At 41.5% G+C, this 17,829-nt stretch overlaps 2 protein-coding genes across 15 annotated transcripts in view; one reads left to right on the top strand and one right to left on the bottom strand.

Moving 5' to 3' along the window:
* Positions 1–2,523: 2,523 nt before the first annotated feature.
* On the bottom strand, positions 2,524–3,024 carry LOC133541234 (cAMP-regulated phosphoprotein 19-like). Its single transcript, XM_061884489.1, has one exon. It carries the CDS (start codon positions 2,941–2,943, stop codon positions 2,602–2,604), a length of 342 nt encoding a protein of 113 aa, XP_061740473.1. The 5' UTR covers positions 2,944–3,024; the 3' UTR covers positions 2,524–2,601.
* Positions 3,025–11,127: 8,103 nt separating this feature from the next.
* Positions 11,128–17,829, top strand: part of mapk8ip3 (mitogen-activated protein kinase 8 interacting protein 3) — a 162,472-nt gene continuing 155,770 nt past the window's right edge. For 6 of the 14 annotated variants that reach the window (XM_061884468.1, XM_061884472.1, XM_061884469.1 and 3 more), the window contains exons 1-2: positions 11,128–11,822; positions 11,856–12,588. In XM_061884468.1, coding sequence (XP_061740452.1) covers positions 12,286–12,588 — 303 coding nt within the window. In that variant the 5' untranslated portion in view covers positions 11,128–11,822; positions 11,856–12,285. Of the gene's footprint in view, positions 11,823–11,842; positions 12,589–17,829 lie in introns of those variants that run through there. The other 8 variants (XM_061884462.1, XM_061884460.1, XM_061884465.1 and 5 more) reach the window with 8 other exon arrangements.

The raw sequence follows: 17,829 nt of genomic DNA, 5'->3' as shown, positions 1-17,829 counted from the left end.
TTCCCAACGTGTCCTGGGTCTTCCCCGTGGCCTCCTACCGGTTGGACGTGCCCTAAACACCTCCCTAGGGAGGCGTTCGGGTGGCATCCTGACCAGATGCCCAAACCACCTCATCTGGCTCCTCTTGATGTGGAGGAGCAGCGGCTTTACTTTGAGTTCCTCCCGGATGGCAGAGCTTCTCACCCTATCTCTAAGGGAGAGACCCAAACTCATTTGGGCCGCTTGTACCCGTGATCTTATCCTTTCGGTCATGACCCGAAGCTCATGACCATAGGTGAGGATGGGAACGTAGATCGACCGGTAAATTGAGAGCTTTGCCTTCCGGCTCAGCTCCTTCTTCACCACAACAGATCGATACAACGTCCGCATTACTGAAGACGCCGCACCGATCCGCCTGTCGATCTCACGATCCACTCTTCCCTCACACGTGAACAAGACTCCTAGGTACTTGAACTCCTCCACTTGGGGCAGAGTCTCCTCCCCAACCCGGAGATGGCATTCCACCCTTTTCCGGGCGAGAACAATGGACTCTGACTTGGAGGTGTTGATTCTCATCCCTGTTTAAAACAAAAGTTACAATCCACAAGTCTGAAGTTGGTCCAGAGATTAAGTCGTTGAATGTAAAAAAAAGTGACTTACTTATTTCTTGGTTGACGGCCATCATGCAAATACTAGTTAAAAGAAACTGAAAAGATCTGTTATTGTTAATGCTATGGCGGCATAGCATTTCCTTAAGTTTCGTGCCTTGAACCAGAAGCAGAAGTGCCGAGCGGCTATAGCAGGGATGGGGATTTTCCGCGGATCCGCGAAATTCCGCAGATTTTAGCGCCGCCAGGGTCATTTATACAACATAATGCCAATGTGTGAAGGCACCAGATTGGCTAGCTCTACTGTCAGCTGACGACATCAACCAATGACATCGCTCGTTCTATACGTCTGCACGCGTCGTTTGCCGACAATATCTAGTCCCTGATCCCCAATTGTTGGGAGCGTTTCTGAACTCGTATACTGTTTATACTGCTAGACTTTTGACAAGAACAAGAAAGTTTGATCACATTACGCATGTACTGGCTCACCTGCACTGGCTTCCTGTGCACTTAAGATGTGACTTTAAGGTTTTACTACTTACGTATAAAATACTACACGGTCTAGCTCCATCCTATCTTGCCGATTGTATTGTACCATATGTCCCGGCAAGAAATCTGCGTTCAAAGGACTCCGGCTTATTAGTGATTCCAAAAGCCCAAAAAAAGTCTGCGGGCTATAGAGCGTTTTCATTTCGGGCTCCAGTACTCTGGAATGCCCTCCCGGTAACAGTTCGAGATGCTACCTCAGTAGAAGCATTTAAGTCTCACCTTAAAACTCATTTGTATACTCTAGCCTTTAAATAGACTCCCTTTTTAGACCAGTTGATCTGCCGTTTCTTTTCTTTTTCTTCTATGTCCCACTCTCCCGTGTGGAGGGGGTCCGGTCCGATCCGGTGGCCATGTACTGCTCGCCTGTGTATCGGCTGGGGACATCTCTGCGCTGCTAGTCCGCCTACGCTTGGGATGGTTTCCTGCTGGCTCCGCTGTGAACGGGACTCTCGCTGCTGTGTCTTGGATCCTCTTTGGACTGGACTCTCGCGACTGTGTTGGATCCATTGTGGATTGAACTTTCACAGTATCATGTTAGACCCGCTCGACATCCATTGCTTTCCTCCTCTCTAAGGTTCTCATAGTCATCATTGTCACCGACGTCCCACTGGGTGTGAGTTTTCCTTGCCCTTATGTGGGCCTACCGAGGATGTCGTGGTGGTTTGTGCAGCCCTTTGAGACACTAGTGATTTAGGGCTATATAAGCAAACATTGATTGATTGATTGATTTTGGTTGTGTTTATCGGTGACTAATATGGAAAGAAAACACAGTAGCTCTCAACACGTTTCTTTATTGACAAAACAGTTTCAGACATGGTTAAGCTTATTCAAGACAGGAATGCTTCATTAGCGAAAGATATGGATAAGGGCGTGAGAAACAAGTGGAACTGGGCATGGCTCGATATATCTATCGAACTGAAGGTGAAGATAAACAACAATATCGTAGAAGTAGACGAACTGATCAGCGATTTCATTGCAAAGTGCGATGAACCGGGACGTCCTCTGTGCTTATATTGCAAGGACATTGTGAACTATGGATCTCGGAGAAAGGTGGCACTCTTTGACCACGCCAAATCGGCAAGGCATGTAAGTCAAGTGAGTTTACGGAGAAGTCATTTTTCACTGGGATCTGCAATGTGCTTGACCTATTGTAAGATAATCCACTTCCGGTTTGTTCCTTTCAAGTGAAAGTGGTGACTAAGAGGAACAATAAGTGAATTATATTTATATATAGCGCTTTTCTCTAGTGACTCAAAGCGCTTTACATAGTGAAAGCCAATATCGAAGTTCCATTTAAACCAGTGTGGGTGGCACTGGGAGCAGGTGGGTAAAGTGTCTTGCCCAAGTATACAACGGCAGTGACTAGGATGGCCAAAGCGGGAAACGAACCTGGAACCATCAAGTTGCTGGCACGGCCGCGCTACCAAACGAGCTATACCGAGCTATAATAAAGCTACAAAAACACTCATCGCTCAGCCAGTTTGCTTGTCGCAATAGAGGTCTTTCTCTGAGGCAGGTCCTGAGGTGTCGGGATGTGACCACCTGTGATCTGAGCCTTCTCTGTTGGGGCTAATGGCAAGTGTTTATTCTTCATTTTGGCCTTGGCCATGTTGTAATCGCCAGAATCAAAATACTTTAGCCCTTTCTGAAGTCGTTTTCTCAGAAAATCTGAACCTCCCGGTCTAGCTCCAAGATTGGGATGCATGACCTTTATCTTGGCTTCTTCTGCTTTCTCTGTACTGACAACTTTGTCATCCATTTCCCGCTCTTCTTCCATAGTCATGGCTCCTTCGGCCAACTCTGACATTTTCGAACTTAAAATGTGGCCTGTTGCAGAGAAAGGAGAAGGTCCTACCTGCACCAGGGGTGCGGGATCATGGATGAAAGAGTGCCGAAGTGAAGCAGTGGCAGCTTCATTTATCACAAAATGCATTTTAAAATAATAAGGAGGCCACAACATATATCGCACTTGTACGTCTAAATTAAGAAATATAAAGCCATGATTAGGACATTAAAAAATCGAAATGATTAGATGAAAAGTCATATCTCATTAAAAATGTCTTGATTTTTAACTGTTATTCATAATTATGACGAGTTCTCTCATAATCAGGACTTACAAAAGTGTTAGTGGCGATTAAAGTATAAATATTTGTCCGTGGCCATCAGATTTTGTAAGAATACTTTTAGACGTTTAGCTGAAGTCAAAACATCGTCACAAATTAACTATCGAAGCCTCCCACCTCCGACCCGGCTCCTCTCACACCAATCTACGACAGACGAGTCCATTCTTATGTATTTCAAAAGTTTTATACTTTTGAATTCTGGTTAATCCATTTGTAGACCTATTCTTGTCTATAATCCAAAAGTGTGCAAGAATTTTCATATATGTGTAAACTTGTATACGTAAATTTCATCACATGATCAATCAATCAATGTTTACTTATATAGCCCTAAATCACTAGTGTCTCAAAGGGCTGCACAAACCACTACGACATCCTCGGTAGGCCCACATAAGGGCAAGGAAAACTCACACCCAGTGGGACATCGGTGACAATGATGACTATGAGAACCTTAGAGAGGAGGAAAGCAATGGATGTCGAGCGGGTCTAACATGATACTGTGAAAGTTCAATCCACAATGGATCCAACACAGTCGCGAGAGTCCAGTCCAAAGCGGATCCAACACAGCAGCGAGAGTCCCGTTCACAGCGGAGCCAGCAGGAAACCATCCCAAGCGGAGGCGGATCAGCAGCGCAGAGATGTCCCCAGCCGATACACAGGCAAGCAGTACATGGCCACCGGATCGGACCGGACCCCCTCCACAAGGGAGAGTGGGACATAGAAGAAAAAGAAAAGAAACGGCAGATCAACTGGTCTAAAAAGGGAGTCTATTTAAAGGCTAGAGTATACAAATGAGTTTTAAGGTGAGACTTAAATGCTTCTACTGAGGTGGCATTGATACATTTTTATGAAAATATTTGCTAATAAATGTGAAAATTTTGGTCAGGAGAATATTGTTAGATTTTGACTCAAATTAGCAGGAAATGCATCCTAAGCTAACATAGATTTTAAAAAATTTCTGGTGGGGGGGGGCATGCCCCCAGAACCCCGTAGCAGGCGACTGCAAAGAGTGCACTCAGGTGCAGCTGCTGTGCGGCCTTCCACAAAGCGGTGTTTTACAATAAAAAAAATTTCAGCTGATTTTGTAAAATCCTCATTCCCATCCCTGCTATAGTTGTCCATAGCGTTTCTACTCAACAGAATATATTGTACACAGTGTGTTCTAGTATATATATATATATATATAGCCATCCATCCATTTTTCTACATCTTGTCCCTTTTGGGCACGGGGGGTGCTGGAGCCTATCTCAGCTGCATTCGGGGAGAAGGCGGTGTACACCCTGGACAAGTCACCACCTGTGTATATGTATATACATTTTTTTTTTTTTTTTTGAATGTTATGTCCCTAAAGTGCAATTTTGCACAATTTTCACATTTATATTCCTTTTTTTTCCTGCCATATTTCTGCCGGGCAGAAGGCGGTGTACACCCTGGACAAGTCACCACCTCTGTATATATATATAATACACACACACATTTAAATCAACATAATAAACACATGATACACTTCCAATTAGTGCACTAACCCAAAAAACGTCCCTTTTTCATGACAAAAAAAGAATCCCCCGCGGGACAAATGATCAAGCGCTGACCAGTCCGGAGCTGCAAAAAGGTTGGGGAGCAGTGTTTTAGACAATCATTGAGATAATATGTCTGCTTAATAGCAGCTACTTTTTTAACAACATACAAAAAGACATTTCAAAGTGGAATAAAATAGTATACGAGTGGAAAAAGTTGCCATGCGAGGAGTTTTATCAAAGCGTGATAATGAATCAAAATCAATGTTAGGAATTGTTGACGTATTGGAGACTCCAATTCCTTCACATCAAATTTTAATTACACTTTGAAATATCTGTTGTTGAAAGCATTGCACATTTTCTTGAGTTTTCTATGACAAGAATAACACCAATAAAAAAAAATGTTAATGTTTAATAAACAGATCTGAAGTCTAGACTTCTAAGTGTTCACAGTAAAAAAAAAAAATGTCTGACTTATTTTAACAGTTTTTTGAGTGAGGCCCTTTTGGATCCCTAATAATTTGAGTTGGATTTTTTTTTAAAAACGGTCATTGTTTAAAAAGTAATACATCCAAATGATTGGAATAATTCAATCAATCAATCAATCAATCAATGTTTATTTATATAGCCCCAAATCACAAATGTCTCAAAGGACTGCACAAATCATTACGACTACAACATCCTCGGAAGAACCCACAAAAGGGCAAGGAAAACTCACACCCAGTGGGCAGGGAGAATTCACATTCAGTGGGACGCCAGTGACAATGCTGACTATGAGAAACCTTGGAGAGGACCTCAGATGTGGGCAACCCCCCCCCCTCTAGGGGACCGAAAGCAATGGATGTCGAGCGGGTCTAACATGATACTGTGAAAGTTCAATCCATAGTGGCTCCAAGACAGCAGTGAGAGTCCCGTCCACAGGAAACCATCTCAAGCGGATCAGCAGCGTAGAGATGTCCCCAACCGATACAGGCGAGCGGTCCATCCTGGGTCTCGACTCTGGACAGTCAGTACTTCATCCATGGTCATCGGACCGGACCCCCTCCACAAGGGAGGGGGGGACATAGGAGAAAGAAAAGAAGCGGCAGATCAACTGGTCTAAAAAGGAGGTCTATTTAAAGGCTAGAGTATACAGATGAGTTTTAAGATGAGACTTAAATGCTTCTACTGAGGTAGCATCTCGAACTGTTACCGGGAGGGCATTCCAGAGTACTGGAGCCCGAACGGAAAACGCTCTATAGCCCGCAGACTTTTTTTGGGCTTTGGGAATCACTAATAAGCCGGAGTCTTTTGAACGCAGATTTCTTGCCGGGACATATGGTACAATACAATCGGCAAGATAGGATGGAGCTAGACCGTGTAGTATTTTATACGTAAGTAGTAAAACCTTAAAGTCACATCTTAAGTGCACAGGAAGCCAGTGCAGGTATGCCAGTACAGGTATATATGTATGTATATATGTATATAAAGGTATATACAGTATAGGTATATATGTATGTATATATGTATATAAAGGTATATACAGTACAGGTGTATATGTATGTATATATGTATATAAAGGTATATACAGTATAGGTATATATGTATGTATATATGTATATAAAGGTATATACAGTATAGGTATATATGTATGTATATATGTATATAAAGGTATATACAGTACAGGCGTAATGTGATCAAACTTTCTTGTTCTTGTCAAACAAGTCAAAAATTGACTACTTACTGACTTTTTGACAGCTCCAATCTGGGACATGTTGTCTTTACCATAAACAAGGTTTTATTTTATTTTTTAAAAAAGGGCCTAAAATAAAAAGCTGTAGTCAAGGAATAGTTTTGAAGCTAGTCCAGAGATTTAAGCATTGGAAGGAAAAACACCGCCATTGCTCGAAAAATAATAATGAATCAAAATCAATGTTAGGAATTGTTGACGTATTGGAGGCTCCAATTACTTCACATCAAATTTTAATTACACTTTGAAATATCTGTTGTTGAAAACATTGCACATTTTCTTGAGTTTTCTATGACAAACAAGAATAACACCAATAAAAAAAATGTTTAATGTTTAATAAACAGATCTGAAGTCTAGACTTCTAAGTGTTCACAGTAAAAAAAAAAATGTCTGACAGTATAGCGGCATAGCTCGGTTGGTAGAGTGGCCGTGCCAGCAACTTGAGGGTTGCAGGTTCGATTCCCGCTTCCGCCATCCTAGTCACTGCCGTTGTGTCCTTGGGCAAGACACTTTACCCACCTGCTCCCAATGCCACCCACACTGGTTAAATGTAACTTAGATATTGGGTTTCACTATGTAAAGCGCTTTGAGTCACTAGAGAAAAGCGCTATATAAACAATTCACTTATTTTAACAGTTTTTTGAGTGAGGCCCTTTTGGATCCCTAATAATTTGAGTTGGCCCTGTGATGAGGTGGCGACTTGTCCAGGGTGTACCCCGCCTTCCGCCCGATTGTAGCTGAGATAGGCGCCAGCGCCCCCCGCGACCCCGGAAGGGAATAAGCGGTAGAAAATGGATGGATGGATGGATAATTTGAGTTGGATTTTTTTTTTAAACGGTCATTGTTTAAAAAGTAATACATCCAAATGATTGGAATAATTGACTACTTACTGACTTTTTGACAGCTCCAATCTGGGACATGTTGTCTTTACCATAAACAAGGTTTTATTTTATTTTTAAAAAAGGGCCTAAAATAAAAAGCTGTAGTCAAGGAATAGTTTTGAAGCTAGTCCAGAGATTTAAGCATTGGAAGGAAAAACACTGTCATTGCTCGAAAAATAATAATGAATCAAAATCAATGTTAGGAATTGTTGACGTATTGGAGGCTCCAATTACTTCACATCAAATTTTAATTACACTTTGAAATATCTGTTGTTGAAAACATCGCACATTTTCTTGAGTTTTCTATGACAAGAATAACACCAATAAAAAAATTGTTAACGTTTGATAAACAGATCTGAAGTCTAGACCTCTAAGTGTTCACAGTAAAAAAAAAAATGTCTGACTTATTTTAACAGTTTTTTGAGTGAGGCCCTTTTGGATCCCTGATAATTTGAGTTGGATTTTTTTTTTAAACGGTCATTGTTTAAAAAGTAATACATCCAAATAATTGGAATAATTCAATCAATCAATCAATCAATCAATGTTTATTTATATAGCCCCAAATCACAAATGTCTCAAAGGACTGCACAAATCATTACGACTACAACATCCTCGGAAGAACCCACAAAAGGGCAAGGAAAACTCACACCCAGTGGGCAGGGAGAATTCACATCCAGTGGGACGCCAGTGACAATGCTGACTATGAGAAACCTTGGAGAGGACCTCAGATGTGGGCAACCCCCCCCCCCCCCTTTAGGGGACCGAAAGCAATGGATGTCGAGCGGGTCTAACATGATACTGTGAAAGTTCAATCCATAGTGGCTCCAAGACAGCAGTGAGAGTCCCGTCCACAGGAAACCATCTCAAGCGGATCAGCAGCGTAGAGATGTCCCCAACCGATACAGGCGAGCGGTCCATCCTGGGTCCCGACGAGCGGTCCATCCTGGGTCTCGACTCTGGACAGTCAGTACTTCATCCATGGTCATCGGACCGGACCCCCTCCACAAGGGAGGGGGGGACATAGGAGAAAGAAAAGAAGCGGCAGATCAACTGGTCTAAAAAGGAGGTCTATTTAAAGGCTAGAGTATACAGATGAGTTTTAAGATGAGACTTAAATGCTTCTACTGAGGTAGCATCTCGAACTGTTACCGGGAGGGCATTCCAGAGTACTGGAGCCCGAACGGAAAACGCTCTATAGCCCGCAGACTTTTTTTGAGCTCTAGGAATCACTAATAAGCCGGAGTCCTTTGAACGCAGATTTCTTGCCGGGACATATGGTACAATACAATCGGCAAGATAGGATGGAGCTAGACCGTGTAGTATTTTATACGTAAGTAGTAAAACCTTAAAGTCACATCTTAAGTGCACAGGAAGCCAGTGCAGGTGAGCCAGTATAGTTATATATGTATGTATATATGTATATAAAGGTATATACAGTACAGGTATATATGTATGTATATATGTATATAAAGGTATATACAGTACAGGTATATATGTATGTATATATGTATATAAAGGTATATACAGTACAGGTATATATGTATGTATATATGTATATAAAGGTATATACAGTACAGGTATATATGTATGTATATATGTATATAAAGGTATATACAGTATAGTTATATATGTATGTATATATGTATATAAAGGTATATACAGTACAGGCGTAATGTGATCAAACTTTCTTGTTCTTGTCAAACAAGTCAAAAATTGACTACTTACTGACTTTTTGACAGCTCCAATCTGGGACATGTTGTCTTTACCATAAACAAGGTTTTATTTTATTTTTTAAAAAAGGGCCTAAAATAAAAAGCTGTAGTCAAGGAATAGTTTTGAAGCTAGTCCAGAGATTTAAGCATTGGAAGGAAAAACACTGCCATTGCTCGAAAAATAATAATGAATCAAAATCAATGTTGTACATTGTTGACCCATTTAAAGATCCAATGACTTCACATCCAATATTTCACTTTGAAAATGTGTTTTGGAAGAAATTTTGCATAGTTTTTGTTTTTTGCCGTTAAAAACAGTTAAAGTAGCAATGATAGTCACACACACACACGAGGTGTGGTGAAATTATTCTCTGCATTTGACCCATCACCCCCTGGGAGGTGAGGGGAGCAGTGAGCAGCAGCGGTCGCCACGCCTGGGACTCATTTATGGTGATTTGACCCCCAATTCCAAGCCTAGATGCTGAGTGCCAAGCAGGGAGGTAATAATGACTCCCATTTTTATAGTCTTTGGTATGACTCGGCCGGGGTTTGAACTCACAACCTACCCACCTCATCGCAGACACTTAACCACTAGGCCACTGAGTAGGTTATATATAACAAAAACAGTATAAAATATATATTTTTAAAAAACTACATGTTAAAACCATTCAAAAGGAACATCATAAAGGACTTGTTTTTTACATTTTTATGACTGACACCCTTCCAGGTCCCTGAGGGCCAAATTTGAGAGGAACCCTGAAGGTAATGAAAACCATCCAAATGGCCCATCCATCCATCCATTTTCTACTGCTTATTCCCTTTGGGGCCGCTGGTGCCTATCTCAGCTACAATCGGGCAGAAGGCGGTGTACACCCTGGACAAGTCTCCAAATGGCCCTCACACTTCTACTGCCGCCTTCAAAATAGTCCATCCATCCATTTTCTGCCGCTTATTCCCTTTGGGGCCGCTGGTGCCTATCTCAGCTACAATCGGGCAGAAGGCGGTGTACACCCTGGACAAGTCTCCAAATGGCCCTCACGCTTCTACTGCCGCCTTCAAAATAGTCCATCCGTCCATTTTCTACCGCTTATTCCCTTTGGGGCCGCTGGTGCCTATCTCAGCTACAATCGGGCAGAAGGCGGTGTACACCCTGGACAAGTCTCCAAATGGCCCTCACACTTCTACTGCCGCCTTCAAAATAGTCCATCCATCCATTTTCTGCCGCTTATTCCCGTTCGGGGTCGCGGGGGGCGCTGGCGCCTATCTCAGCTACAATCGGGCGGAAGGCGGGGTACACCCTGGACAAGTCGCCACCTCATCGCAGGGCCAACACAGATAGACTAGTGCTCCGCGTTATTGAATAACCAAGTCCTGCTTGTATGTTGCTGCTTTTATTGTGAAAGGCCTGTACTGTAAACCAAACATGCTAACACAAGACATGTGTCCATCACTGAATGATGACAAAGTGACTATTTGACGTCGATAGTTGGGTGAGATGATAATGCACGCTCATTATGACGTCATCACTCCGCACCTCTTAGGTCAAGCACATTGTAAGATAATCCACTTCCGGTTTGTGCCTTTCAAGTGACTAAGAGGAACAATCAGCACGAAGTGAAGCAGTGGCAGCTTCAGTCATCACAAAATGCATTTTAAAATAATAAGGAGGCCACAACATATATCGCACTTGTACGTCTAAATTAAGAAATATAAAGCCATCATTAGGACATTAAAAAATCGAAATGATTAGATGAAAAGTCATATCTCATTAAAAATGTCTTGATTTTTAACTGTTATTCATAATTATGACGAGTTCTCTCATAATCAGGACTTACAAAAGTGTTAGTGGCGATTAAAGTATAAATATTTGTCCGTGGCCATCAGATTTTGTAAGAATACATTTAGACGTCAGTTGCCCCAGGAGCAAATACGTTAAAAAAAAACGGGAGGTTTCCACGCTTCCAAAAAGCCCCGAAACAAAAGTATTTTATTTTGTAATCTTCCTGCCACTTCCGGTGCGCCGCGCCAACTGGATGCAGGCGCGGTGACGTCACCCGCAGCCGCTCAGCTGGCTGGCGCGTCCACAGCCGAGAGAAGCAGCGCCATCCCCGCCTGGCCGCGCCCGAGAACTCCGCCTCACATTCGGCCTTTTGTTCACGCTTTAACGCTCCCTTGGTGGAGGGTGGAGGGTGGAGGGTGGATGGTGGCGGGGTCCGGGCCGCAATGGCCGCGCTCCATGGCGGCGGCTGCTGAGAGGTGAGAGGCAGGTGCGGAGGCATGAAGGCCGAGGACTCGTCACAGCTGCGGAAGGAGGAGACGACATTCTGACACCGTCAACACCATCATGGAGCTGCACATAGACCAGGACCAGGACTAGGAGGTGGTCTACCAAGAGCAGGCCTAGGACTAAGAATAAGACTAGGAGGTGGTGTAGCAGGAGCAGGCCTAGGACTAGGACTAAAAGGTGGTGTACCAGGAGCAGGCCTAGGACTAGTACTAGAGGTGGTGTACCAGGAGCAGGACTAGGAGGTGGTGTACCAGGAGCAGGCCTAGGACTAGTACTAGAAGGTGGTGTAGCAGGAGCAGGACTAGGAGGTGGTGTACCAGGAGCAGGCCTAGGACTAGTACTAGAAGGTGGTGTACCAGGAGCAGGACTAGGAGGTGGTGTACCAGGAGCAGGCCTAGGACTAGGACTAGAAGGTGGTGTAGCAGGAGCAGGACTAGGAGGTGGTGTACCAAGAGTAGGACTAGTACTAGAAGGTGGTGTACCAGGAGCAGGCCTAGGACTAGTACTAGAAGGTGGTGTACCAGGAGCAGGACTAGGAGGTGGTGTACCAGGAGCAGGCCTAGGACTAGTACTAGAAGGTGGTGTACCAGGAGCAGGACTAGGAGGTGGTCTACCAAGAGCAGGCCTAGGACTAAGAATAGGACTAGGAGGTGGTGTAGCAGGAGCAGGCCTAGGACTAGGACTAAAAGGTGGTGTACCAGGAGCAGGCCTAGGACTAAGAATAGGACTAGGAGGTGGTGTACCAGGAGCAGGCCTAGGACTAGGACTAGAAGGTGGTGTAGCAGGAGCAGGACTAGGAGGTGGTGTACCAAGAGTAGGCCTAGGAGCAGGACTAGGACTTGGAGGTGTTGTAGCAGGACTAGGAGGAGAGGGCATTGCGGTGGTGCGGCCTAGAAGAGGACGATGGAGCTGCAGATGGAGGAGGTGGTGTACCAGGACGACTACGGCTCCGGCAGCGTGATGTCGGAGCGCGTGTCGGGCCTGGCCAGCAGCATCTACCGGGAGTTCGAGAGGCTGATCCGCAGCTACGACGAGGAGGTGGTGAAGGAGCTGATGCCGCTGGTGGTCAACGTGCTGGAGAACCTGGACGCCGTGCTGACGGAGAACCAGGAGCACGAGGTGGAGCTGGAGCTGCTGAAGGAGGACAACGAGCAGCTCATCACGCAGTACGAGAGGGAGAAGGCGCTGCGCAAGCAGGCGGAGGAGGTGAGTCGTCAGCGCTACACCCGCCTGTTTCTACACCACCTGCTGCTTCGTCACCTGCTTCGTCACCTGCTTCGTCACCTGCTTCTTCACCTGCTTCTTCTCCACTTGCTTCTTCTTCTCCACCTGCTTCCTTTCCACTTTCTTCTCCACCTGCTTCCTTTCCACTTTCTTCTCCATCTGCTTCGCCACTTACTTCTTCTCCACCTGCTTCTTCTCATCTTACTTCTCCACCTGCTTCTTTACCTGCTTCACCACTTGCTTCTCCACCTGCTTCTTCACCTTCTTCACCTTCTTCTCCTCTTGCTTTTTCTTCTCCACTTGCTTCTTCTCCACTTGCTTCTTCTCCACCTGCTTCTTCTTCACCTGCTTTGCCACCTACTTCTTCTCCACCTGCTTCTTCTCCACCAGTTTCTTCTCCACCCGCTTCTTCTCCACTTGCTTCTCCATCTGCTTCTCCACCTGCTTCTTCTCCACCCGGTTCTCCACCTGCTTCTTCACCTGCTTTACCACTTGCTTCTTCACGTTCTTCTTCTCCACTTGCTTTTTCTTCTCCACTTGCTTCTTCTCCACTTGCTTCTTCTTCACCTGCTTCGCCACCTACTTCTTCTCCACCAGTTTCTTCTCCACTTGCTTCTTCTCCACTTGCTTCTTCTCTACTTGCTTCTTCTCCACTTGCTTCTTCTTCACCTGCTTCGCCACCTACTTCTTCTCCACCAGTTTCTTCTCCACCTGCTTCTTCTCCACTTGCTTCTCCATCTGCTTCTCCACCTGCTTCTTCTCCACCCGGTTCTCCACCTGCTTCTTCACCTGCTTTACCACTTGCTTCTTCACGTTCTTCTTCTCCACTTGCTTCTTCTTCTCCACCTCCTTCTTTTCCACTTGCTTCTTCTCCACCTGCTTCTCCACCTGCTTCTCCACCTGCTTCTCCACCTGCTTCTCCACTTGCTTCTTCTCCATTTGCTTTGTGTTCTCCACCTGCTTCTCCTCCACCTGCTGCTCCTGCAGGTGTGTTCCATGTGCTGGGGGAGGTAGGAACTCCTGCTGTGCTGCTCCATAAAAAGAGGAGCACAGCACCAAACTACTTTGTCTCCGAAACATCTGCCTAACTCTCTTTACTTCCTGATCACACTGACACAAGTCCGTCATATTTCTAACACCTAGTCCTAGTCCCACTCATAATATGTCACCTATCAATCTATCAATCAATCAATGTTTTATTTATATAGCCCTAAATCAGTAGTGTCTCAAAGGGCTGCACAAACCACAACGACATCCTCGGTAGGGCCCGCATAAGGGCAAGGAAAAACTCACCCCAGTGGGACGTCGGTTGACTAGCCTAGACTTAGACCTGACCTACACCTAGTCCCACTCATAATGTACAGACCCCGTTTCCATATGAGTTGGGAAATTGTGTTAGATGTAAATATAAACAGAATACAATGATTTGCAAATCCTTTTCAACCCATATTCAGTTGAATATGCTACAAAGACAACATATTTGATGTTCAAACTCATAAACTTTTTGTTTTGCAAATAATGATTAACTTTGGAATTTGATGCCAGCAACACGTGACAAAGAAGTTGTGAAAGGTGGCAATAAATACTGATAAAGTTGAGCAATGCTCATCAAACACTTATTTGGAACATCCCACAGGCTAATTGGGAACAGGTGGGTGCCATGATTGGGTATAAAAACAGCTTCCCAAAAAATGCTCAGTCTTTCACAAGAAAAGATGGGGCGAGGTACACCCCTTTGTCCACAACTGCGTGAGCAAATAGTCAAACAGTTTAAGAACAACCTTTCTCAAAGTGCAATTGCAAGAAATTTAGGGATTTCAACATCTACGCTCCATAATATCATCAAAAGGTTCAGAGAATCTGGAGAAATCACTCCACGTAAGCGGCATGGCCGGAAACCAACATTGAATGACCGTGACCTTCCATCCCTCAGACGACACTGTATCAAAAACCCACATCAATCTCTAAAGGATATCACCACATGGGCTCAGGAACACTTCATAAAACCACTGTCACTAAATACAGTTGGTCGCTACATCTGTAAGTGCAAGTTAAATCTCTGCTATGCAAAGCCATAGCCATTTATCAACAACATCCAGAAACGCCGCCGGCTTCTCTGGGCCCGAGATCATCTAAGATGGACTGATGCAAAGACTAAAGTAAAGAGAAGTACAAGACTAAAGTAAAGATAAGTACAAGACTAAAGTAAAGATAAGTACAGGACTAAAGTAAAGATAAGTACAAGACTAAAGTAAAGATAAGTACAAGACTAAAGTAAAGATAAGTTTAAGACTAAAGTAAAGATAAGTACAGGACTAAAGTAAAGATAAGTACAGGACTAAAGTAAAAATAAGTACAGGACTAAAGTAAAGATAAGTGCAAGACTAAAGTAAAGATAAGTACAGGACTAAAGTAAAGATAAGTACAAGACTAAAGTAAAGATAAGTACATGACTAAAGTAAAAATAAATACAGGACTAAAGTAAAGATAAGTGCAAGACTAAAGTAAAGATAAGTACAGGACTAAAGTAAAGATAAGTACAAGACTAAAGTAAAGATAAGTACAAGACTAAAGTAAAGATAAGTACAAGACTAAAGTAAAGATAAGTACAAGACTAAAGTAAAGATAAGTACAGGACTAAAGTAAAAAATAAGTACAGGACTAAAGTAAAGATAAGTGCAAGACTAAAGTAAGGATAAGTACAGGACTAAAGTAAAGATAAGTACAAGACAAAAGTAAAGATAAGTACAAGACAAAAGTAAAGATAAGTACAGGACTAAAGTAAAGATAAGTACAGGACTAAAGTAAAGATAAGTTCAAGACTAAAGTAAAGATAAGTACAAGACTAAAGTAAAGATAAGTACAAGACTAAAGTAAAGATAAGTACAGGACTAAAGTAAAGATAAGTACAAGACTAAAGTAATGATAAGTACAAGACTAAAGTAAAGATAAGTACAGGACTAAAGTAAAAATAAGTACAGGACTAAAGTAAAGATAAGTGCAAGACTAAAGTAAAGATAAGTACAGGACTAAAGTAAAGATAAGTACAAGACTAAAGTAAAGATAAGTACATGACTAAAGTAAAAATAAATACAGGACTAAAGTAAAGATAAGTGCAAGACTAAAGTAAAGATAAGTACAGGACTAAAGTAAAGATAAGTACAAGACTAAAGTAAAGATAAGTACAAGACAAAAGTAAAGATAAGTACAAGACAAAAGTAAAGATAAGTACAGGACTAAAGTAAAGATAAGTACAGGACTAAAGTAAAGATAAGTTCAAGACTAAAGTAAAGATAAGTACAAGACTAAAGTAAAGATAAGTACAAGACTAAAGTAAAGATAAGTACAGGACTAAAGTAAAGATAAGTACAAGACTAAAGTAATGATAAGTACAAGACTAAAGTAAAGATAAGTACAGGACTAAAGTAAAAATAAGTACAGGACTAAAGTAAAGATAAGTGCAAGACTAAAGTAAAGATAAGTACAGGACTAAAGTAAAGATAAGTACAGGACTAAAGTAAAGATAAGTGCAAGACTAAAGTAAAGATAAGTACAGGACTAAAGTAAAGATAAGTACAAGACTAAAGTAAAGATAAGTACAAGACTAAAGTAAAGATAAGTACAAGACTAAAGTAAAGATAAGTACAGGACTAAAGTAAAAAATAAGTACAGGACTAAAGTAAAGATAAGTGCAAGACTAAAGTAAGGATAAGTACAAGACTAAAGTAAAGATAAGTACAAGACAAAAGTAAAGATAAGTACAAGACAAAAGTAAAGATAAGTACATGACTAAAGTAAAGATAAGTACAGGACTAAAGTAAAGATAAGTTCAAGACTAAAGTAAAGATAAGTACAAGACTAAAGTAAAGATAAGTACAGGACTAAAGTAAAGATAAGTACAAGACTAAAGTAAAGATAAGTACAAGACAAAAGTAAAGATCAGTACAGGACTAAAGTAAAGATCAGTGCAGGACTAAAGTAAAGATAAGTACAAGACTAAAGTAAAGATAAGTACAGGACTAAAGTAAATATAAGTACAGGACTAAAGTAAAGATAAGTGCAAGACTAAAGTAAAGATAAGTACAAGACTAAAGTAAAGATAAGTACAGGACTAAAGTAAAGATAAGTACAAGACTAAAGTAAAGATAAGTACAAGACTAAAGTAAAGATAAGTACAAGACTAAAGTAAAGATAAGTACAAGACTAAAGTAAATATAAGTACAAGACTAAAGTAAATATAAGTACAGGACTAAAGTAAAGATAAGTACAAGACTAAAGTAAAGATAAGTACAGGACTAAAGTAAAGATAAGTACAGGACTAAAGTAAAGATAAGTACAAGACTAAAGTAAAGATAAGTACAATACTAAAGTAAAGATAAGTACAAGACTAAAGTAAAGATAAGTACAGGACTAAAGTAAAGATAAGTACAAGACAAAAGTAAAGATAAGTACAGGACTAAAGTAAAGATAAGTACAAGACTAAAGTAAAGATAAGTACAGGACTAAAGTAAAGATAAGTACAGGACTAAAGTAAAGATAAGTACAGGACTAAAGTAAAGATAAGTACAGGACTAAAGTAAAGATAAGTACAGGACTAAAGTAAAGATAAGTACAGGACTAAAGTAAAGATCAGTACAGGACTAAAGTAAAGATAAGTACAAGACTAAAGTAAAGATAAGTACAGGACTAAAGTAAATATAAGTACAGGACTAAAGTAAAGATAAGTGCAAGACTAAAGTAAAGATAAGTACAAGACTAAAGTAAAGATAAGTACAGGACTAAAGTAAAGATAAGTACAAGACTAAAGTAAAGATAAGTACAAGACTAAAGTAAAGATAAGTACAAGACTAAAGTAAATATAAGTACAAGACAAAAGTAAAGATCAGTACAGGACTAAAGTAAAGATCAGTGCAGGACTAAAGTAAAGATAAGTACAGGACTAAAGTAAAGATAAATACAAGACTCAAGTAAAGATAAGTACAAGACTAAAGTAAAGATAAGTACAAGACTAAAGTAAAGATAAGTACAAGACTAAAGTAAAGATAAGTACAGGACTAAAGAAAAGATAAGTGCAAGACTAAAGTAAAGATAAGTGCAAGACTAAAGTAAAGATAAGTGCAAGACTAAAGTAAAAATAAGTACAAGACTAAAGTAAAGATAAGTACAGGACTTAAGTAAAGATAAGTTTAAGACTAAAGTAAAGATAAGTACAAGACTAAAGTA

This window comes from Nerophis ophidion, linkage group LG23 (genome assembly GCF_033978795.1).
Source record: "Nerophis ophidion isolate RoL-2023_Sa linkage group LG23, RoL_Noph_v1.0, whole genome shotgun sequence".
In the NCBI taxonomy this organism is placed as follows: domain Eukaryota; kingdom Metazoa; phylum Chordata; class Actinopteri; order Syngnathiformes; family Syngnathidae; genus Nerophis; species Nerophis ophidion.
The sequence above is the reverse complement of the archived record's forward strand: the minus strand, read 5'-3'. Positions and strand labels throughout refer to the sequence as shown.

Excerpts from the sequence above, each read along its gene's own strand:
- LOC133541234 (XM_061884489.1), bottom strand. The coding sequence starts at position 2,943 with ATGTCAGAGTTGGCCGAAGGAGCCATGACTATGGAAGAAGAGCGGGAA.